General features: G+C 44.0%; 1 protein-coding gene across 1 annotated transcript in view; it reads right to left on the minus strand.

The window, feature by feature from the left end:
- Positions 1–19,210: 19,210 nt before the first annotated feature.
- SLC25A27 (solute carrier family 25 member 27) overlaps positions 19,211–24,634 on the minus strand; it is a 28,145-nt gene continuing 22,721 nt past the window's right edge. The window contains exon 9 of the mRNA XM_030886914.2: positions 19,211–20,840. Coding sequence (XP_030742774.1) covers positions 20,746–20,840 — 95 coding nt within the window. The 3' untranslated portion in view covers positions 19,211–20,745. The remainder of the gene's footprint in view (positions 20,841–24,634) is intronic.

Below are 24,634 nucleotides of genomic sequence, written 5' to 3' on the forward strand. Positions count from 1 at the left end.
TGGGGCGCGTGGTCGGTCCGCGGGCGTCGGGGAACCGCCCAGGAATGGGCCGAGCCCAACGAATGGGGCCAGGAATTTGGCGACTGGCTGAGCGCTCTTTGGAGGACGTTTCTCTGGGTGGGGGGCGGGGAGGCATGCGGTGGTGAGGGTTCGAGCCCCATGCTCTTCTCTTTAGAGCACTTCCGACGCAGCGGCAGGGCCTGGTTTGGGGGCTCTCCTGTGTTATGGAACAAAGAGCTGTTTCCTTTTGCCTGTGCAACTACTACTGCGTGCTAGGCAGGCATCGTAGTTCTCAAACAGCGAAGAAGAAATGGGGGTGCGAGCGCTTTAGGGCCTAAACTCATGGGAGGGGGTGGCATGGAGGGCAGGGAGACTGTAAAACTGCTGACCTGCCACCCTGGGGAGGTGGGCTAGCGCAATCCCTAGGGGGACTAGAGTGGGCTGCTTTTGCTTACTCCGCGCATGTATAAACTAACCAAGTTCAGAGGCAAGATTCACTGCCAATCAAGTTGATACTGGTTCATAGTGATCCTATGAGACAGAGTAGCATTGCCCCTGTGGGTTTCTGAGTCTGCAGATCTAATCAAGATCCGTACCTCTAGTCTGTGAAGCCCCGAGCTGGTACTATGATAAGTGCAGTAACTCATGATTGTCGATGCAGAATCACAGTCTCGTCTTTCTCCCTCAGAGCAGCTGGTGGATTCGAACTGCTCACCTTGTGTTTAGCAGCCCTATGAGCAACCCGCTATGCCACCAGGCCTTCTTGATACAGCTATTATGAGGGTGAAAAAAGAATGAGACTAGATGGAGAGCTGTCACCCAATAGATGCCAACTCATGACTGCAGTATGGACGACATTTCACTGGCTCCTGAGACGTCCTCATGTGTTAAGTTCATTGCAGGTATTGTGCCAGTTCGTTTAACTGAAAGGAACCCTCAGCCTTGCTCACCCCCCACTTCACCAAACACAATGCCCTTCTCCAGCAGTTGCCCCTCCCGATGATTTGTCTAATGTGAGCAGACTGGAGGGAGGGTCATCTGATGTGATCAATGAGATTGTGGGTTTGTTTTTTTTCTTGAGAACTTTTTGTGTGTGTGTGAAATGAGGGAAGATTTACAGAATAGGTCGCTTTTACACTCAACAGCCCATGCACATAATGTCTGATGCCATAGATGGCAACCCCACAATGTAACATCACTTACCCCACTTTCTTTGTTTCCAGTCTCCATTCCTCCCAACCTTTCTTCATTTTGCTTTGACCTTGAAGAAATGATGCCCTTTTGAACTCAAAGGGCTGATTGTTCCAAGGTGTCCTTATCTCCCCTAGTGCTTGTGTTTCCCTTATGGGCCTTTTGCGCTATGGAGGGGAGCTCATTTCCAGACTTCAAGGTTGGCAAAGGGCCGTAGTTTGGGGGCTGTACCAGTCTCTATCTGATCAGTAAGCTTGGGCTTTTTTTGTGAAGTTCAGTTCCTGGGCTGTCGTCCACAGGGGAACTAGCAAGCTCTGAACCTGTGTGGGTTGTTAGGGTCTAGAGACAAGCCTCCCCCCCTCCCCCCAATCTGTCTCACACACACACACACACACAGCAGCGGTGGCGGTGACCAGTTAAACCTCACACTATTGAAAGCAGAGAGTCACTGCAAAAGAAATGAAGCCAGTCCTCTGTTGAGGTGAGAAGGGTCACCTTAAGCGTTGCTGAGATAGGCTTCACCCTGAGAAGGAAGCAGGCCTCCTCCCTTGTGAGTTGAGCTGAGGATACTGTCTAGAGGGGAAGGCTTTTAGTTTTGATGTGGCACTTTAAAAGGGCGGGGGGAGGGGGGATGCTGCTGCTCTAGATGGTCAGGCAACTTCCTGATTACTTACTCAGTGTGTCCTTGGGTCTCATAACATCATTTCTTTCGGTGGTATTAGGGCTGCTGCTCTCGGTGAGCATGTCTCAGAATTATCTTTGAGTACAGGCCTATGTCAGACTGTTCCTGGGGCCTGGCTTCAGGGTTAAGGGGTTTACCAAGGCAGCTCTCCGTGTTTTGTTCATGACTTATTTCACAGCGCCCTTTGTGCACCCCCTTAGCAGACACGGCAGAAGTCCCTGCTCTGACCTGTCAGTCCTTTTTGAAGAAAGCAGGACCCAAAATTATTTGGGGGAAATAGACAAAGACCTATATAGCTGCTTCAAGCTGGTAGGGGACTTTGCTACCCTACGAGTCTGCTCTCTTCCTGACCCTATTCTTTATCCCCACATCTGCTGGGGAAATCAGCCATCCAACAGTGGATCGCTGTCCTTGAAGGATGCTGGCTGCATCCTGATAGATGCTCCATAAAGGAATTGGCCGATGCTCAGTCAAAATCATTATCTGTATGTGGAGCAGTCGGAGCCTGGAAGTGTTAAATGGGAACAGGCCAAGAAATTAGCAGTAGGATTATCATAAACAAGGACTCTAAAGGGGGCAAGAGCCAGCTCAGGACATGCGGATTCACAGAGCCTGTTTACATGGAGACAGATCTGTTCCACATGCTGTGCTCAGACGCCAGGGACCTGAGAAAGTTGTAGGAGAGAAAGGGATGACTTTCTTTCATGAGCCAGGATAACAACTCATCTTAGGACGGCCAGTGGAGAAGAGAAGGGGATGCGAATGATGTGGGGCTGCAGTCATCTTTGGTGCAGGAGCTGAGCTGAGTTGCCCCCTGAAGTTCTTGAAGCTCTTGGTATTTATTCTTTCTGCTAATTGCAACTACGAGACTTCAGATGCCATCTTTAAGGTCTGAATGGATTGGCTTCACGGTTTCTGAGAGAACGGCTTGAAGGCTTTTTATGAATCAACTGAAACTATAGGGTTCATTTCTTTTCCTGCATTCCCCTTGGTCGATTTTAAGATAGGACAGGTTATGGCAGTCAGTGAGAATCGGTTCTCACAGACTTTGATATTTCTTATCATCCTTCTCATAGCAAACGGATTCACTTCATCTTTCTCACCAACTTCTCTCCACACAACGGCATGCGTACTTCCAGGTTTCTCTGTCATATTTTTGGGGCAACCAGACACTTTATTACAAGACAAATACTATTCAGCACCTTCTCTGAATTATATGCAACTTGCTCTGACTCTCTGTGACTTACTATATCCATCTAAATTCTTTTCTTTTGCTAACTTTTACCTGACCAAATAAGCAACCACTGAATATGGAAATTCCGTCACTTTTTACTAAGCTCTCGCAAAGAGTTTAGTTGTCTTTAGAGGGATTTCATTCTTATGTTTTTTATGTACAAGCACCAAGTTCAAATGCTAAAGCAGCTGCTTTGGAGGCGGGGAGAGGCAGGTGCCTCCTCTACCTATAGGGGTTAAATCTCTTCAGCCTCTCTGCTCAGGTTTTTTGCTTTTTAAAGAGAAGTCTTAAGCTTTAGGTAGGCACACACTAGAAAATACCTTTCTGTTTAGTGCTGCTGTTTCCTGGAGCTTGAATTGGCTTGACTTGGGACAGGTGGACTCATAGTTTAACTCCATGGACTTTCCCTGCCCAGTCAGGACTCTGAATTTATGTATAGGCAACGGGGCCAGGTACACATGAACTCAAATGGTGATATCTGTGAGACAGAATCTAAAGAGGCTTTAATTCTTATATGAGCAATAGAAACAGGTGTGAGTGTCATCTGAATTCTTAGTTTGAAGAAGAAATCTCTTCCTAAAAGTGAAGCAGAGCGAGGGACTCAGGAGTCATTAAAAACTAATGTGAGAATAAAGCGCCTTCCCGGGTGCTGGGCAGAGGAGGTGTGAGAGACCTCTTAGTTAGCAGCCCACTCATGCCAACAACATGGTGGTAGGAGGAAGTTAAAACAAAACAAAAAAACCACACCCAAAAATGTTACTACCGAATATGCAGCTCCAGGGCCCAGCAAGAAGCAGATGGACTTGCCCTCAACGTCCACACACACCCATGGCCCCTCGAGTTTGATGTCAGTGGTAGTGTCAGAAGGAGTTACGGAGCCAGGGCCCCAAAGGATCTGTTGACACTAAGACTCGCTTGGGACACTCATGAGCTCGGTGTCCTGGAGTTCCACACTGCAAACAGGTGGAGGCAGGCTTCCCTCCCACCCCTGTTTCAGGGGCTGGGGGAGATGGGCGGACCTCCTCTAGAATACTCACACTGGACCTGGCCTGGCTTCCCACAGCCGTAACAATACCTGGTATCGGGGTTGTGCGGGACGGGCTGAGCCCTCACGCTGTGGAGACCCGGAGCTGACATTGGCCACAACCGCAGCTCCGGTCATTTTTGTTTTTGGTGTTCTTTCATTTCCTCCTCAAAAAGCCCGGTTGTTCTACGCTCAGGTTGCTGCGATTTGGGGTTCCTCTGGGTTGGTCTGAGGTCTCGTAGCTTTAAGGTGCCTGTGAATGTCTGCAGCAGGCTGATTAATAAAATGGGTATTCAGCAAATCTCTTCGGTCTCTGGATCTATATTGGTAAATCTCTGAATTGCCTCTGCTAGGTGGCTTCTGAACACCGCTGGGCTCCCATCCTTGCCCTGGATAACGTCAGCTGATTTTGAATAATTCACTGGTTCCATCTGAATTTCTTTCATTTCTTCTATGAGACAGGTTTGCCTTTCCCTCTGCCCCTGTTGGGCCCTCCTGATAATCCCAGTGTGGGTTCTGTTTTGGGATAGCTCTGGTCCCCTCAATGAAGTGTACATCTGTGGTATGCGCTTGATCAGCTCTGTGCCTAGCAGCCTGATAATGTGTTGTTTCTCATGAGTGATGCAGGGATCGAGAAGATAGGACCATGAGATCCTTCCAGGTCAATCCAGAGAGTCACTGTGTGCTGAAATTCTTCAGCACGATGTCACCCAGGGTCATCAGAAAAACTGCCCATTTTATCTTTGTAAGTTTTCAGGTTTCCCATACCAAAAGGAACCTGTATTCCTATGATATTCCTATAACCTTGTACCACTTCTTATAGGGGCATATTGCAGGATATAGGGTCACCCACCCACCACTCCCCCCCACCACCACCCCGCCCCCCACACTCCTGGCACTAAAGCTAGGACCCTTGCTGCCTTATCATCAGTGGGAGCCCTTGGGTCCTGCAGATATGCTGGGGGGAGGAAGTTTCTCAGGGGAGTCCACTGGGTGGGGGGTTGGGGGTTGTCAGCAGATACTGTTAGGGTAAGGTGACCAGACATCCCTCTTGGCGGGGCAGTCCTGATTTTTAACAATTTTTCCCACGTCCCGTGGCGTTTTTAAAAAGTCCTGATTTTTGGAAAGAATGCACGACAGGCTAGGGTATACGGTTTTCGGCTGCCTTGTGACTATTTTGTCAGGATATGAGGTTTATCAATGGTGTCCCACTTTACCAGTGTTAAAATCTGGTCACCTTATGTTAGGGAAGACGTTTTGCACAGGTCTCTGTACATTTTGAGAAGCATGAGTGCCTGTCCATAAGGTATTTACCCTCATTTCAACGAAACAAATCTAAAGATGATAGAGATCCATTGGCTGGCCATGCTTCAGAACCTCCACGTTGATCTAAGTAAGGGCCAAATATGACAAAAGAAAATCATTTACTTGTGCTTTGGGCTATCCTAAGACAACTCTGGTCTCTTCCAGTGCATCACTGGAAGGGCATCGCTGCTAAAGATAACAATCAGAAGGGATTGGATATCGATGGCATTAGCATCCCAATGAGCAGATTCTATTACAAATTACAACTTTTCAGGGTATTTAAGGGTGTCCCCTGATAAGCCTCCTTCTCAATAGGAGAGGGCTGAAGCCCTTCTCCAGGTGGGGCCCTCTTGGCCCCTGGCAGGAGCAACTGGGTACAGATCAGCCTGGCCCTGGCACCCTTCACCCCTTCTCCACAGCCAGTTCCCTTGAACGGCGGCAAAACTTGAGCTTGAATGTAAAGGGCATCTCTTAGCTTCTTCAAAATACTCTTAAGTGGAGTGGGTTAAATCTAGATAAGAGGTCACCTGGCCATAGAAAGACTTAACAAGCCCCTAACTGGGTGTTCCCTTCCCCAGGATTTCCTTAATTGGTGACCTATTATCATGTACTCTGTAGTTTCAGAAGCCCAGAGCTTCTCTCAAAATCAGAGTAAAACTCAACATTGGCAGAGTACTGAGCCTCTCAGCGTGAGCTGATAACTTTCCAAATGAGCTCAGCAGCAGGGAAGGCTTCTCATGAACCCTTGCTGAGAAATGCCTACAAAAGTCATTTACTGCAAAGCTCACAGAGCCACTGACACCCCCCTCGGGTTGCTTTAGAAACCCCCCAACAGGTGTTCTAGGGGATCTTGCAGAGAAAACTGGTTTCAGCTGGAACAGAAACTCAAAAAGACAAAGATCCCTGTCTCTCGGGGATCCGTGTCAAAGGATCACTACACGGGCTGCTGTTTGGTATAAAGGGGTGTCTGGATGTTACTCACAGACCGGCTTTACCCTTATTTTGTCTCTCAGAAATCACTCTCTCCTGATGGGAGGAGGGTGAGGGCCAACAGTAACCAACTGACTCGACCCCTGGACCTGGACGCACCTCCACTATTTTTAGACCACGGGCTTGTGGATTCATAAACCATCTAATTTAGTGCCCTGTTAATTGGACCGGAGAGGGATTCAAAGGTTGAAGGGTTGATGTTTTCTATAAATTTGAAAGATGAATTCCTTGTTCAATATGTCATTGCCCCAAACAATTGTCCCAGTCTGTGGGTTCTCTTTTTACTGTTTTGGTAAAATCTCTTGATGCACATTAGTATCGGATTTTTAGGAGGTCCTAGATACCTAGTTTGTCTTCTGCTGTTTGTGTGTTTTTTCAGGTATATTTGATAGTGTGTTTAATGCCATATATTACGGCCCCTTAGTTTGACCTTATCTTTTCATTAATGATCTTTATTGTTTTAGATTTCACAGTTAGGCCTTTGATCCAGCTTGAGTTTGGTTTTGTATAGAGTGTGAGATAGGAGTCCTGTTTCATTCTTCAGTGAATGGATATCCAGTTTGTCAGCACCATTTGTTAAAGAGACTTCCTCTTCCCCATTTATTGCATGTTTGTCCTTTGTCCAAGACCAGCCGTCCATAGGTAGATGGATTTATATTTGTGTTCCCAAGTCTGCTCCATCGGTCTCTGCGCCTGTGCCAATGCCAGGCTGTTCTGACTATGGTGGCTGTGCAGCTGGGAAGTGGGAGGCCTCTCGTGTTTATCGCAGGTCTTTTCCCTGTTCTATATAAAGTGGATAATTCCTTTTTCAGTTCTTTAAAGAGGGATGTTGGAATTTCAATTGGGATTGATTTATATCTATAGCTTGCTGTGAGTCATACTGACATTTTCTCAATATTGTCTTCCTATCCATTCACATGGTATATTCTTCCATTTTTGTAGATTTCTTTGTATTGGCTTTTTGTTTCTTAGTTAGATTTATTCCTAAATATTTCATCGTTTGGGTGGTGATTGTAAATGATATTGTTTTCCTGATATCCTTTCCAGAGTCCTCTTTTTTCCATGTACAGGAATCCAGCTGATTTTTGTATGTTAATCTTGTACCCTGACACTTTGATGAATCATTCGATTAGTTCCAATAATTTTCTTGCTGACGCTAGGATTTTCTATGTATACGAACACATCTGTCAATAGAGAAAGTTTTACTTCTTTCTTGTCAAGTTGGATGCCTTTAATTTCTCTTTTTCCCTTATGATTCTTAAACTTGGTGTATTGAAGTAGATATTAAAGCCTCATACTATTAATGCACAGTTATGTTTTTCACTCTTCAAGCCTGATAGAATTATATACGTATACATTCGTATACATATGTATAGTGGTTATAGAATTATATACATATACATTCATATACATATGTATATACAGTAGTGGTTCTTTTATTGGGTACACCGATTTTTACTAAGCTATGCCTTTTTGCTCGGTAATTATATATGCCCTTGTTGGTCTCATATGCTGCCCCTACTGTTCATTTTTGATTGCCATTAACCTGATGTAGTTTTTCCAACCTTTGAGTTTTAGTCTACTTTTGTCTTTGTGTGTAAGGTGTGTCTCTTGTAGACAGAATATTGACATGTCCTATTTGCTTACTCAGCCAGTTACTTTCTTGACCAGTACATTTAATTCATTTACATTCAACATAATTAGCAATGGATGCATATTAATTGCTGTCATTTTGCCATGTGTGTTTATGTGGTGCTGTTGGTTTCTTTTTCTGTGCTGTTCATTTTGTTTTTAGATTTCCTTGTCATTTGCTGTTGTTTTAGTTTTAAAAAAAAAACATTTATCATTTTAAAACATTACAACTCTTATCACAATCCATCCATTGTGTCAAGCACATTTGTACATTTGTTGCCATCATCACTCTCAAAACATTTTCATTCTACTTGAGCCCTTGGTATCAGCTCCCCAGACTTCAACTCGGTGCTCCAAGATGTGAATGCAACATACCAGCATGAAGCAGGGAGTGAGCAGGGAGGTCTGAGGGGCCAGCTCCAATCCCAACTATGTGGACAGCCACCCCTCCCCCCAGAACAATTTACTTCAGAGGACAGCACTGAAGCTACAGCTCAGAGAGGGACACGTCTGAGTAGAGCACACGGGAGCAAATGAAGGGGGAGGAAGAGAGAGTGGAGCACATCCTGCCTCACCAACCCTTGAGGATGATATCCCAGAGCAGCCAATCCACAGAGAGGACCATATGGCTGGGACTGGACATCCCTCACTGACCCATTGCCCTATGGGGGACAATGGAGACACAATGTGGGAATTGTGCCCAATTTGCCCCCACCACACTGAGGCAAAACACTAAGGGTGTGCAACAGAAAAGCAAGGGGAGCAGAGCAAAGAAGTCCCGAGGGAGTACCAAAAATATACTTTGGGGCCAGGGCGTAGCACCCAGCAGACTCAATCGCAAAACACTCCTGAAGGTCAACACACAGACCTTGAACTATTTACAGGCTTTTCTTTTTTTTTGTCATTGCTTTTTGTTATTGGTGGTGGTGTTTTCTTTTGTTGCTTTGTTTTGCTCTGTCTTGGTTTTGTGCATGTTATTATCTCTGCAGATCTATTTAGAGAAGAGATGGGATAAACAATCTGGAGGAGAAAACAAGGGGACAGAGGGTTCCAGGGGGTGTGGGGTGGGGAGGCACATGGGAGAAGGGGAGTCAGGGAAAAGGAAGTGGGTTTTAACAAACCCAGGGACAAGGGAACAGCAAGTGATCCAAAATCAGTGGCGAAGAGGGTGCAGGAGCCCTGGTAGGGCTTGATCAAGAGCAATGTAACCCAGAGGAATTACTGAAACCCAAATGAAGGCTGAGCATGACAGTGTTTTAGTTTTTATATAATCTTTATGATTTCCCTCTTATTTTGATGGGAAGGTGTATTATTTCTTTTTGAGGTGGTTACCCTCTAATTTACTAATTTACTCCCAAGCTGAAAACAGTCTATCTTGAAATCTGCTTGGATCCATGAGACTTTTCTTAACTAATGTTTGGGGTAGATCACCCAGCCTTTCTTCATAGCGCGTCTTAGTGTGGAAGCTCCATCGAATCCTATCCACCACGGTATTTAAATACTGTTGGCCAGTCTCTAGCATCACAGTCACATGAAAGCCACCGAGATATGACAGAATAGCAATTTATAAATTATTAAGGGCTCATGATGGAGGGGGGAGTGGGGGGGGGGGCCCGAAATGAGGACCTAATGCCGGGAGTTTAAGTGGAGAGGAAATGTATTGAGAATGATGAGGGCAATGAATGTACAAATGCGCTTTACACAATTGATGTATGTATGGATTGTGATAGGAGTTGTATGAGTCCCTAAAAAAATGATTAAAAAAAAAAAAAGAAAGAAAAACCGACAGAGGGGTGGTGGGAGAGAATATAGGAACTATTGTACTGGCGTCATACTTGTATTTTCCTCCATTTTCTATAAACATATGACACATTTTCTACTAGGCTTGATGTGTTTTGTATGCTTTTAATGCTAGTTTGAGTATATTTTCTAATTGGTTATTTATGGTCTATAGGAAAGATGACAGTTTGCTGGCTGGTCTCATAGCAGACCATCCACACCTTTTCTTGGAGTTTCCAGATAGATGAGATTGCCATCGTCAGGAAGTAAAGTGTTTGGATTTGACCCCTGCTGTGTATTTGGGGTTAACTACTACATCGTGCTTTCCAGTGGTGTCTTTGCCTTACTCTTTCTGCTCACGTTTCTATCTGATTTTTTTCCTTTCTAACTTTGAAATTTATGCATCTTCTTTCTGTGCCTATGATAGCCCCTAAACAACTTCACATGGGTACTTAAACATACTTCTTCCTGTTTTAACAACATGTAGTTAATGTGCACTTAGGTCTTCTAGCTATATACCTTTACTTTGCTCCATTCTTTCCATATGCCTCCCCAAAATACTAATTGAAATTTAGTGCTTGATGATTGATGCTTCAATAGCTTATATTTATTTCAATAGTTTTACTAAATTAATAAAAACAATCTCCCATCTTACTAATTTTTGATTAGATTAATTTTTCTTTTCACTACATATACATTCTAGAATTATTTCAGGGCATGACTAAGCCTGGTATGTTTTCTGAGTTTTGACTGTCTGAAAATACCAGCCCTGACAAGTAACTATTAAGGTTTCATAAAATAATCTCTCAATTTGTGGTTAACATTTCCACTCAGGATCCTACTGGGACAAAACAAAACCCTCAACAATCAATTGGGCACTTTAAAATGTTTATTTAAAAATCAGGATAATGCATTATCATTTACTCACATCCGTTCCTGTTTGTTAGCAGATAGTCTCAGCAGACAGACATCTTGATGTATTTTCACCTGCTTTTTTCAAGCCTTCAAAGAGTCTCCGGCTGCTGGGTAATCACAGCAGATGGCTGGAGGTAAATCAGGGAGGGAGAAATCATCAAATACTCCTCAAAACTCAGAAATAATGAAGCACCTGATCTGGCTCCTAGGAACTCTGGTGGCATGGTGGGTGACACGTTAGGGTGCTAACCACAAGAGCAGTTCAAACCCACCAGTAGGAAAATGAGGCTTTCGACTTCCATAAGGAGTTACAGAGCTGGCGACCCACCAGGCTAGTTCAACTCTCTCCTATAGGATTGTGTTAAGTTGCAATTGATTCATGGGAGTGAATGGGTGAGTGGGTACTGTGTGCATTCGTAAGGTATCAGTTCAGGCCAAAATAGGGATATCAATTCCACACAACATCGAAAATGAAGAGTGTAAGCACATAACTCATTTAGTTATTACAAATCCACCGATTTTTGTACTTGGACTGTGTGAATTTTGTATTATTTTAAACTACCAAATTAAATTTTTTTTGCAGAATAGCAATTAAACTGATAATGAAAGTGTTTCTTAAAATTATCGTGATAGCATGTGTTAAAACACATATTTAAAATGTAGGTAAGCGCATACTATGGTAAAGGTTCTTATGAAATCATTAGTGTTTCTGATCCAGCCTCATTAAAGGTAAGAGGAAAACAATATCCAACTTAATTGGATACGTAAATGTTTTTCTTTCTCCCCTCCAGAGCAGTCAGAGGCACCTAACAACAACAGCAGGTGTTAAATGCATCGTAGGACTCCAGAAATACAGAAGTGTTGAGCGGTTCATGGAGCAGAGTGGGGCAGAAAGTATTGCCACTGGGATTCCAGTTGACACACGAAAAGGTTTACTGCAAACAGCGTGTGTGGAAGCATGTGCCTTGAAACCGTGGATACCTGTAGACAAATTCTCTCAGTAATACACTTGTCCTGGTTTCATAAGGGTGTTATATAAACAAAAGGCACAGTATTTTGAAATCAGGGCTGATAAATTTTTTGTTAACAAATCTCAAGTGACCATCTTCCCAGGTCATTGAGTCACTGCAACAAGTTTATAGGAATGCTTTGCCCTAGAGGACAGAGGCTCGAATGTTTTAAGGAAGGTGAAGAAGATTCAAGGATGATGAAGAGAGAGAAGGCTGTCAGCCTTGACAAATGAAGAGCCTGTGGGGGAAGTCTGGAAACTGCTGGCGTCTCACATGGTTCAGCATTTACAATTTTAAGTAAACATCTTGGCCTTGGCGTTTTCGGCTGGAAGTGTGTCAAAGCATTGTGTGACGAGCAGCTAGCTCACAGAGCCTACCTATCAGTGTTTTAAGCGGGGAGTAAAACTAATGAAGTTGCTTTTATGGAAGAGTCATAATGGGGGACAAGTTTTGGATTTCCCAATATGCTCCAGGGAACAAAAGTCCAATTAAAACAGAGGCCCCTAAGGGCATCTGCTGGTTCAGGTACATTCAAAGCAGAGAGGTTCACTCAGGTTATGGCAACTGTTTTGGGGGGACTCCCAAGAGGTAAGCTCAATAGATTTTCTTGGAGGATACAGGACAAATGTGGGCAATTATTTTGAAAAAAGTTTTAAGAAAATCGAAATCTATATTGGTTGGGAAAGGTCAGCATTTCACCCCCTCTCTGCCCTCCCTCCATCACGACAATGAAATCACTCTTTCAGGGAAACAGGTGCTGTCGTATGAGATTTGGGGGGGAAAACTTTACCTTATCTACCAGACAGCCCTGATCCTTCATTTTGGTCTTCTCTGTTGTTCCCCAAACTTGAAAAAACATTTAAAAGGTACACAACTGGAGTCGTTGGAGAGGACCCCTGGTGTAAAACGGGTATCGCATTCTTTGAAGGTGGCTAGAGAGATGGGAACACTATCTCCAGAAGGGAACACACCGAGGTGGCAGCCAAGGCAAAAAGCAGTGGTGTCGCCTTTTGATGTTTTTAATTAATAAAGGCCTGTGTGATTTTGTAGCAGTACTCTTTGACTCACTCTCCAAGTGCTCTTTCCAGATACTCACGGAGGACTTGACCAGCGAGGGCAGAGAGGGTCAGGTGGTGGTGGTGGAAGGGAAGTCCTCTGGAGCGTGGAGCACAGCGCACTGAACTGCCAGGAGAGGCCGTCACCTGGAGAGCACCGCTGGGGAACTCAGAGGTGTGCAGGTACATGGAAGTAGGGGTGCGTAAGCAGGGTAAGATAAAGGCTCGCATACCAGGTTGGAGTCAGATTGAGAAGGCCTTTGCTATGGCATTAGAGATCTCACTTGCACTGCATGTGCACGAGGGAACAATTTGAGGTAAAAAGAGGAGGTGCATATACCCATAGTTACCTGAAGGAAGATGGTGCTGTGATTCTGACAAGAATGATCAAGGTGCTACGGTTCCATCCTGAGACAAGTTTATCTTAATCTTTAAGGCCTGGACAGATCTGTCCCGATCCTAAAATACATGAAATTAAATAAAGGGGGAAAAATCCAGATCTTAATAAAAATCCAGGTGTTTACTGTGACTTTAATATCACTGCCTCCTTTCTCACTCCCTGCCATCAAGCGAATACTGACTCGCAGCGACGCCCTGTGGGTTTCCAAGACTAACTGTGTCTAGGAGTCGAAAGCCCAGTCCTGCAGAGCTGCCGGTATTGAACTGCCGTGTGGATCACAACTAATGCATAACATAAAAAATATGGTTCTACAGTTCTGCCCCTCTATCTTATAGACATAAAAATTAAGGGTTCAGCTGAAAACTAGAAGGTTGGCAGTTCAAACCTACCCAGTGTCTCCATGGAAGAGATGTAGCTTTCCATACCCTATGGGGCTCTTCTCTGCCACATAGGTCATGAGAAATGACTTGATATCGTCCCCAACAACACCTTATAAAGGAACAGCAGTTCAGAGCCGTGAGGGGACTTGTTCCTAGTCATATTATTATTAAACATGGAATCAAAGTAAGAAAGGACAGTACTTAGGTTCAGTCTTTCCTCCACATTATATGATACGTTATGTATATATATTTGCTAAACATCTCTAATAAATCTTGGCACCATTGGAGATAATAGAATTCATACTTTCAAGATTTTTTTTTAGCTATCATGTGTTCAAATTAACCATTATCCCTACTTACAGGTCCTGAGGGAATTTGCTTTTATGAATAGGGTACACGCACAACTCTTATCAATTGTGAATAAAGGGTGCTTGAACTTTTGAAGAAGCCTGAATAACAAATTATTTTACATTTAAAATCTTGGATGTATTTCCTCTTTAGGCATAGCCAAGGAAAAGGGAAATGTCTTACATAATAGTCAGGCTCTTAAAATAATGACAGTACAATTAATCAACTCATAGTCAATTTGTTGAGTATTTTACAGCAACACAAAGCTTCTAATGAGGGTACAAAATCATATAAAAATAGAAAACTCTGTCCTCTCCACCAGTAGCTTATAGTTAGACAGACTTAGGCCCTTATGCTAAAAGTAGCTTTAAGAAATGCTCTCTACTTGTCTATGCTAATTCATTTGCCCACATAAAGAACAGAACTCTCTATGTAATGAGAAAATGAGAGTATACGAGAACTCACCAAGAGTAGCCTAGTATTAAGTAATATCAACACCGAGCTTAAGAGAGTAGAGAAATAGCACATACAGTGGTGCTATAATAAGACCATGAGACTGAAATTGATAAGCCTAGGAGTTGTGGTTAGGTGGGCCCAACAACAGGAAGCACTGCCAGGCCCTGCTCCATCCTCTGACAAGTGTTGGTATGTTTAAGCCCATTGTTGTAGCTGCTGTGCCGACTCCATTTGACGGAGGAGGGTCTTGCTCTTTTTCACTGACCCTCCAACTTACCAAAAATAATGTCCTTTTCTAGAGATCGGTCCCTGTGGTTCACACCTGAGTCAAAGTCTCACCATCCCGTTGCCTACGAAGCATTTCCGCTGCACTTCTTCTAAGCCAGGTTTGTTTATTCTTCTGGAAGTCCATGGCATATTCCATTTTTACTCTCAACACCACAATTCAAACGCATCAGTTCTCCAGTTTACCTTCTTTATTGTTTAGCTTTCGCATGTGTGTGAGGCAACTGAAATACGGTGGCTTGGGGAAGGCACACTTTATTCTTCAAAGTTACATCTTTGTTCTTTAACACTTGAAGGAGGTTTTTTTGTGTTTTTAAACCGTGATCGCATTCTTTATTCTGGCAGAACAGAAATATACAGAGAGGCCCTTGGGAGGGTTCTCAACCCAACCTGCAGCTTCCAGGCCCCCTAAGACACACCACCCTCCCCCAGGCATCCATCATGGCTCTCCTCCCTCAGTTTTTTTTTGGGCCAGAGGTCTCTGTGGGGCTTGGGACAGTTGACTGGGCCCAATCATCGCCCATGTTGTCAGCAGTCAAACCAGTGTTTAAAAACCTAGTCACTCCCCACCCCTGCCCCATGGTGGGCGCCTCCAGTGACTTCCATTGGACCCCCTCCCTCACCCTGCCAGCCCCCACCTCATTCATGCTGGACCCCTCAGGGGTAACAAAGGCACCAGTCCTTGGGGAAGGGCAGGCTTGGTTTTTGAGGTCACATCTCAGGAGCCAAGGGCAGAGACCCGGTTCTTTGGCTCCGGTGTAGTACATGTAAAGTCCGCTCACCTTTGGAGAGCCTGTGGGGAAATGGAATCGAAAGACAATGGAGAGAGTTTGCAGGAGCGTTTTGAAGCCGCCCCTCGTGCATATTCATTTGCCTCTGTGTTCTCTGCCTCTGCACAAGCAGAACCTCTGTGAGGGCAGGGGTGTGGGTCTGTTTTGTTCCCTGCCGGAATCCTGGGGGTCGAGTCAGAGTAGGTGCTCAATAAATGCCCCAAGGAAAGACTTGCCCGCCGGTAAGGAGCGAGGGAAAAGGAGAGGGCGTCCGAGGCCCAGAGTGAGCAGGTGAGGCAGGGCCAAGGGGCTGGGTCATTCCAGAAGGAATCTGAGGAACAATGGGAGTCGGAAGAGGGAACTGGACCCGGCGCCCGATGGAGGCAGAGCCCAAGGTGGGGCAAAGCAAGCGAGGCCTTAGGGTGGGGAAGGGAATGGTAACAGGTTTGCCCAAGGTAATATGCTGTTTGATTTCTTGACTGATTCTTCCATGGATATTGTGTCTAAGTAAAATGAAATCCTTGATAATTTTGCTATGTTGCTTCAGCTGTGAGGATTTTTTTCCCCCCAAGTTGAGTTGTAATTCAGACTTGAGTCTGCTTTCATCAGCAAGTGCTTCAAGTCTTCACTTTCAGCCAGGGAGACTGCCATCTGCCTAATCTAGGTCAATAATGATTCTTCCGCCATCCTGACAGTGCTTCCTGCTTCATATAGGCCAGCTTCTGGGGTTATCTGCACAGCACACTCACTGAGTAACCATGGTGAAAAGACGACTCTGGTGTACACCTTTCCTGATATGAAACCACCTCTTACCCTCTTACCCTGGTAGCATAGTGGTTATGTGTTGGGCTGCTAACCACAGGGTCAGCAGTTCAAAACCATCAACCAGCTCTGAGGAATAAAGATGGGACTTTCTACTCCCATAAGGAGTTAGAGTTTCAGAAACTCACAGAGGCAGCTCTACCCTGCCCTATAAGGTCACTATAAATCGAAATCGACTCAATGGCAATGAGTTTCCCCTTGTTCTGTTTAATTGACTGCCTCTTGTACAGGATCCTCCTGAGTACAAATAAGTAATTGTTCTTGAGTTTCCATCTTGGCAATGATAACCGTATTTTTTATTTTTTTCAATGACCCACCCAGTCATATGTGAATACCTTTCTATACTCAATGAAACACAAATAAACACCTTTCTGGTATTTTCTGCTTCTAAACAAGGTACATCTGACATCAAGGATATTCCACATCCTCTTCTTCACATGGCTTGAATTTCTGACAGTTCCCTCTTGATGTACATTCATTTTAAAAATTAGTTTCAGCACAAGTGTGTGTGTTCTTAATGATACTGTTTATTTCCATATTCTGTTGGATCACCTTTCCTTAGAAGGGGCACAGCTATGGATATTTTCCTGTAAGATGGTCAGGCCACTGTCTTAAAATTTCTTGGAAGACGGAACACCTCCAGCCTTGTAGCCTTTTATTGAGCCATTTCCACTGGCAGTCCATCAAATCCTGGGACTTTGATTTTCACCGAAGCGTTCAGTGCAGTTTGGATGGAGTTCTTCTTTCATCAGCATGGATTTTTAATCATATGCCCCTTCCTGAAATGACTGAACACGAACAAATTCTTTTTGGAACAGTGACTTCCTTTGATGCTTCTTTTCATCTTCCTTTGATGCTTCCGTCATCCTCCAATATTTTGCCCCTGGAACCCTTCCTGATGGCAACCTGAAGCTCGAATATTTTCCCGCACTTCTCACAGCTTGACAAATGCGGAGCATATCCCTCGCTTTTGGTGTCTAACCCCAGGTCTCTGCACTGTTGATCACAAGACGTTATTTTGTTTGCTGGAGCCACTCGTTCAGATCTGTGTTCAGCTTCTTTACTTCCCCGCGTCTTCCGTGTGCTTTAGCTTCTCTACGCCAGAGCGCGTGTCAGTGTCTCTCCCGATGTCATTTTGGTCGTCTCTTTCGTAGCTGGCTTTTCCATGACCATTTTTTTCATGGGTCATCACCTGGATGTCCACCCACACTTCCGATCACCAGTGTTCACGGGTTCAAATCTATGTGTCTCATGGCATTTAAATTCAAGTGGGAGATGCTCATGTTTTGGCTTGAGTGGACTTTTGCTTTCTTCGGCTTCAACATGAGAAACTGATGGTCTGTTCAGCAGTTGGTCCCTGGCTGTATTCTTAAGGGTAATATTGAGCTTCTCTACCTTCTTTTCAAAGATGTAATCCACTTGATTCCTGTGTAGTCCCTGCTTATATTGGTGAAAAAAGGAATTTGCAATGACTTAGTCCTTGGTTTTGCAGAATTCTATCTTGTGACCTATGGAATCTTTTCTATCACCCAAGCCATAATTTCCAGTTGCTGATCTTTCATTTCCAACTAACCAGTCCAATTACTAGCAATTGTCAATGTATCTTGATTCTACGTTTGGTTAATTTCATACTGCAGATATTTGTAAAAATCCCTAATTTCTTCATATTTGGTGTTAGTGACTGAGTAATCATCATATTAACTGGATTTCCTTATGTTCATATGAATATTACCCGATTACAACATTGCACCTCGGGATGTATCTCAGGTGTTCAGCACATGTTCAGTAAATCTTAAACATCAGCAAATGAAGATCTCAGATTTACTCCATCCATGTCAATAATGTTGACTCTACTTTGAGGAGGGAATTCTATTCCAGTCAGATTTTTAGTACCTTTCAACCTGAGCAGGATACTTTTTGGCACTTTATCAAAAAATTTTTTCAACCCTTTCGGGGGGTTTTCCCGGCCCCCCCCCCCCCCCCCCCCGAAGTAAACGGCTAAGTCTTCCCAGTGTGTCTAGAGTCTAGTCTGGAAGCTGTGCTGCAACGTGTCCACTCTGGGTGACCCTGCTGGTTTTGGAATTACCAGTGCATGGGTGTCTGGTTCTAGCATCACAGAAACACACAAGCCATCATAAAGTAGCAGGCCACTAAGTCTACAAGGATGGACCAAAATTATTGATATCTTTTTTTTTTAATTATTGATATCTTACTTCTTTTCAGTTACTGTGAATTATTTCAGAGAAGAGCAAAATGACTGATAATTGAAAAACTAAAGCAAATATTTAAGGTGCATTAATAAATATGGTTTCATTAGAAAAGAATTACTATACTGGAATACACAGGATAGAAACCATTTATGGAAAGTGTTCATGTCTAAACTAAAATATGGTGACTCCACTCTAGAAGTTGATTTAGGTAATTTTGAATCATTTAAAATGTCTGACACAAGAAATACAAAAACAAAAAAAAATCTTGTTTTTGAAGACACTCCAGAGGAATAGATTGGGTTGCTGTGAAGAGGTGTTAGGCAATTACATGATGGACAATAGTTGATGTTGTAAAAAGCTGGATAATAAGATACCTGTGCTTCTATCCTGGCTCGGCATACTGTGTGAAGCCTGTTTGCTCGCTTTCAATTTCCTAGCATGTGAATGAGACAGTTCAATCAGATGATCCCAATGAGTCATTCCAGGATGATCAGTCCAGAGTCATTCACGTTGATATCTATATCCAGGGGTTGTCTCAGTACTTAAACAGGGTTTTACCCCAAGCCCCTACCCTGCCACAGAGCTAAGCTAAATAAATTTGGTCATGATTCAGTTCATGTAATTATTCTGATCCAATCTTTACTTGAAGATTATATAAAAACATTAAATTTTGTTTTCCCCACTTAGTTCCAGTGCAGACACTTGGGAATTGAAGCACATGATACATTTTAAGTATGTTTAATAATTCATTACAGACTGACAAATGCAGTGGAAAAGTAGACCACCTAAAGGTTTTAAGAGTTAAAGTTGACATTCTATAGCTAGAAAAACAAGAATCCACTGCATATTAATACAATATATATCACATTATATTGGAAAGTTTACAGGTTTACTGCTGTCCCTCACCCACCCCCCAAATGGCAGTGATCACATATTAGTGCCCCCACAGAGCACTTGTAAACATAGTTTTGTTTGTTCAAAATCATCAATGTCCAGCACAACAAACTTTGGCTAGCTGTCAGTGGTTTCAGCGGTCATCGCCACGAATCCCATCCCAAAATGCCCACGCTCTGGGGTTGGAGGGCCAGGTGATGTGCAGGTGGCCTCAAAGAAATCTTTCACTTTTTAAAATAAGGGATTTGATTCCGTGATCAGGAACATAGCCGTCTTCTGCAGACAACTTATACCCTTGACTTTTGGGGCTAGGAAGCTTTGTCAAACAGGAGAAGATTCAGGCTAGCGGCAGCTTTAGTGCAATTTCTGCATTCTCTGACAAGTCCTTTGCTTTAGGGAAGGGTAGGTAAGAAAGGACACGTACCAGAGTTGGTTGACATTATATTAGCCTTGGGTTTAAAATGCCACTAAACGACTGAGGGTAACAGAAACGACTTTATGCACAGGGCCCACACGGCTGAGTCTTAATCAGATAAATTACAGTTCGTATACATTGAGATTCTTGAGAGCTACTGGCAAGTCCAAGGTGAACTAGGAAAGAAAGCAAATGCCCTGCTCTTTCTTCATCAGGGTTCAGATCGTGGCAGTCAGGGGAAGTCCTTAGATGCAGAGTGGAATGTGAACCAATGAACACAGGTCTAATGATGGGGCACTGGCAGAAAATACCCTCTTGAAATCCAAGCACCATCTCAACTTTGACATTTTTTGTTCATCTTCTTGGCAAGATAAGATGAGGGTGAACTTCCTTCCATACTAGGGAAACTCAAGATGTCTATTCAAGAGGTTTCAGTCACCTCTCTTTAAGTTACAATATGTGCACTTGAACAAAAGAATATTCAGACTTCACTTGTAAGGACTGACATAGCAGGTTAAATATAGTTCTTAAACACTTGTATATAATCTCCCACATCCCTAATTGTCTGCTTTTGGTCATCTGAGAGGCTGTCTCCCTCCTCCTCTCCTCCTCTAAGCAGAATCTTCAACATAGAATAGCATCCCGAAGGTCAGACCTTCTTGCCAAAGGTCAAAGTGGCCAGCGTCCTTCTTCTTTAGAAAATGCTGTGCTGGGACTCTGGGTGGCCTTGTGAGCTCCAACCACAGGGCCAGATCATTTCTGGGCAATAGGTGGTGGTAAAGAACACATAGATATCCAGAGAAAAGGAAAATGCTGTCTCTTATGAATCACAGTCTTTGGGAGATATAAAGTGTCTTTCTAAAGAGGTAGAAATAATAGGGGTGTGTTGCTGATGCCCACACGTCAGTGATACTGAATATTATATTCCTGCTCTGCATTTTTAGGGACTTAAAATGGACTGACTCCGCTCATCTCTCTGATTTTTTCATAAGTCAGCCAGAACACCAGTGACCAAGGGGTCTGAAAGATCAACCAAAAAGGTTAGTGCATATTTCAAAGCAGTAATAAATTGTTATCTCTCTGTACATGTATGCATGAACACACACACAAACACACACGCACGTGCATGAGCGCACACACAGACACAACCTTTGAATAACAGTCATTGAGAATCAACTTGAGCTGAAAATAGATAATTTTCTACTTCAACTTGATGGAGCACTTCGCAATTGACCAAGCCTTTCCACACCGGGTATCTCCTCGACTTCTCAAATCAATTTAAAATAGAAAGGAAAGCATGGACGTCTCTATTTTATAGATGAGAACGCAGGCTTATTGGTCAAATGCCTGTTAGCGTGTGGTCAGCCAGAGCAAGCGCTTCTGGCTCCCCGCCACCCCCACCAGGGTTCTGACCAGTGAATCACACTGGCTCGAGGGCCGGGCTTCAGGAAGGTGGATAGACTGGGCCGAGTGCCTGTGCACAGTTTGCACCTGGAGCTCGCAGCTGAGGAAGCTGTGTCACCATAGAAAGACGGAAGTCCCCATTGAGGAAGGAACGGGTTTCCAGGACAGACCCACTTGACATTAACCTGAATGATGGTGTGACTCTATCGAAAGGAATTCTAAAGGGATCGGGTTTACTCAACAATAAACCACAATGATTAAGTTGATTCAGACCCCAAGTGACCCTAGAATAGAATTGCTCCTCAGACTGCCTGAGACTGAATCTCTGCAGGAGCAGGCAGCCTCATTTTACACGTGTGGAATAGCTGGTGGGCTTGAACGGCTGACTGTGCAGTTCCTGAGCAGTCCAGTGTTTTTTTTACAACCTGGCTTCCAATATAGCGTGGGCTTTTGGGTCTAGGTCACTTGGCATGTGAGTTTTTCAGAGTAAATCAGCAAAAGATTGAGTCTGAAATGTCCTGCAGTCCTCTCTCTCCCCCATTGTAACTACAACCTTCCGTTCCAGTGAGTTTAGGTAAGGTGAGTCAGTGCTTGCAAAGATGATTTACTGGGATGTGCTAGGTCAGTTTATCTAGTTCAGAGCTAGCCCCTGTGAAAATCAATACCGACAGGCTGCCCTGGTCATATGTCTTGGTAAGTCAGCCTCCCTCCCTGTCACCATGCCCTGTCTCTCTTTTATAGCTTCTGTGACTAGCTTCAGGGCCTTGAGCAATTCATTATATTTGTATTAGTCTGAAGCATGGGGTTCAGAGATGAAGGGACTGCCACATTCTAGTTAAAATTTTGAGCAAACTTAACTTTTTGAGTCCTGTTTTCTCATCTGAAAAGTAAGAGTTGCTTCATCTATTTCACAAGCTGTTCTTAGGTTACAAAAATACGTAAAGAGCTTAGCAGAGCTATTATCATCTATTAAGTTTTGTGTGTGTCATGTGTAATGCCTACATGTCATGTGTAAAGAGAAGGGGCCAGATTCAATCACCCCAGCATTTGTGTGTCCTGGGGTATGCTCCCTGCCCCTCATTCCTTCCTGACATTTGGTCTCTTTTCATCTATGGTCTTACTCAGCCTCTTGGTCTCCAACATGAGAAATAACAAAGTTCCCTTGCCTTTTGTTCTCTCCCTCGCCTTTCACACACAGCTGGGGACGAAATCTTGTGACGTAAAACCACGGATGCTCCTGTCCTCCATCTCCTAATTTTGTTTTGTTTTGTTATCTACTGGCAAGAATGCTGGCAGGACTGCCTGTCTGTGGTCTTAGCTCTCAGGGCATCTTCTGTGCTCCTTTCAAAGTACTCCTGTCCCTGAACAAAGCTGGGCACATGGGTCCCCTTTATAAACAGTTGCTGGCTGACCTCTAGGAGGGGGCTTCAGAAATTCATGCAAAATGAAATAGAAAGTTAAGGGACTTTCTCCCTGTACTTTCTGGAGCCCCCTTCTACTACTTGGTTTGGCCCCTCCCTGCTTCTCTAGCCTAACTTTATACCATCTTCCTCTGAAAACCCATGTCCTCGCCACACTGACTTTTCTGCAGTTCTTTGCGAGGATCAGGCTCACCCATGACCTGAGGCCTTGGCTCTAATTGCTCCCTTGTATGCGTCTTGATAAATGTCTCCCAAATCACCTCTGGGAAATTTCTCAGCGGTATGGATGCTTTTGGAACCAGTCACGCTATTGCTGGCTGCTGTGCAGTGGGCACTGACTCACGATGACCGTGTGCACAGCAGCAGGGAACACAGCCCAGTTCCTCGGCACCATCTTCAGAATCACTGGTACAGATGGCAGGCGAGGTGCACGATCACAGCCTTCTCATTAGGACTGTGTCCTTGGGCATCAGCTTGACGTCTGGGTTCGATACCCTGACTCCATCATTTAATACTTGACTTTCTTGCCAATGGGCTGTGTTTTTGTGTTTCTTTCTTAAAACTAGACTAAGCTTTTAAAATTTAGACCAAGCTTTTCTTTCCTCCGGTATAAAAGAAGGATTAGGTAACCACACGTTGTTGGGAGAAATCACTGAGTTAAACCATAAAAATGTTGGCCAGAGATATAGTAATATTAGCCTTATTGCTTGTTATTTTAACTATATACGTGAGTATCTTCCCCATCACATTGTAAGCCCCTCCTGTGCAAGGGAGTGCAAGACGCTGCCGTATTCCTTGTTCTTACCAGCACTGAGAAAAGTGTCTGGTTCGTGCAGGACAGATCTTCCCTTCTGGTAGGAAATATCCAGTTTTGATATAATCACAAGGTATAATTAATACCATCGAAACGATGTTTTTCAAATATGGTACACATTTTATCAGATCTTCTCCAGTGCTTTGACTATTAATTTCATGTTGCTAAAAAAACACTAACTAGTGCATGGCACAGGAGCCATGGGAGTTTAGTGGTTTAAGCATTGGGCTGTTAACTGCAAGGTCAGCAGTTCAAAACCACCAGCCACTCCACTATAGGCGAAAGACAAGGCTTTCTACTCTTGGGAAGAGTTAAGGTCTTGGAAACTCCCAGGGGCAGCGCAACCCTGACCTATTGGGTCGCTGTGAGTCGGCATCAACTCAATGGCAGTGAGTGAGAGTCCTAAGCAATATAATCTAATATCATAGCTTTAATTGTCATCTCTAGATAATGCTATCGATATGGCCTTTGTTCTCTTGACAAAGAGCCAGACCTATACATGAAGGTATTTGTGTAGGCATTTTGGATGTTCTATTTGGAAAAAAGATGAGAGTATCTACTGCTGTAAAGATTTACAGTCTTGGAAACGTTATATAGGGCTGCGATGAGTCAAGACTCAACTAGCTGACAGTGGGTTTTGTGTCTATGGGCATCCAAAACCACACAGCCAAAGCTGAATCTGTTGTTTGACTCCAAATTCTTTCTCTCAAATGATCTCCATTTTAGGAAATTGCATCATCAGTTGCTCAGAGCAGGAATCTGGGTGTTAAACTGACTTCCTCTTCCATCCCAGTCAGTACTCCAGCCTTATCCAATCAGTTGGATCTTCCACCTTCTACATACATTTCATCTTTTCCTTCTGTCCCCACTCTCATTATCTCTCAGCTACAATGACGACTGCCTTTTTCCAACCAACTTGGCAACCGGGGTGATCATTCTGAAAATACAGATTCCATCAAGCCGGTGTCTTGTTTGTGCTCTTAAGCAGCTTTTCCTCACTCTTAGGATTTACTCAGCCCGGCAGGATGTGCTGTCTGCCTCTACCTGCTGGCCCTTTTCTGGCTTCTTGTGTTCATTGTCCACATTATTCCCTCTACCCAGAATGCTTCTGTCTTTCATACCTGGTAAGTCCTACTCATTCTTCGAATCTCAGGGCAAAAGTCTGTTCTCTGGAACCTTTCAACCTCTCTCAGCCTCC

The sequence above is a fragment of the Echinops telfairi genome, unplaced genomic scaffold (genome assembly GCF_000313985.2).
Source record: "Echinops telfairi isolate 266 unplaced genomic scaffold, ASM31398v2 ScPeMD7_3533;HRSCAF=4204_1, whole genome shotgun sequence".
In the NCBI taxonomy this organism is placed as follows: Eukaryota; Metazoa; Chordata; class Mammalia; order Afrosoricida; family Tenrecidae; genus Echinops; species Echinops telfairi.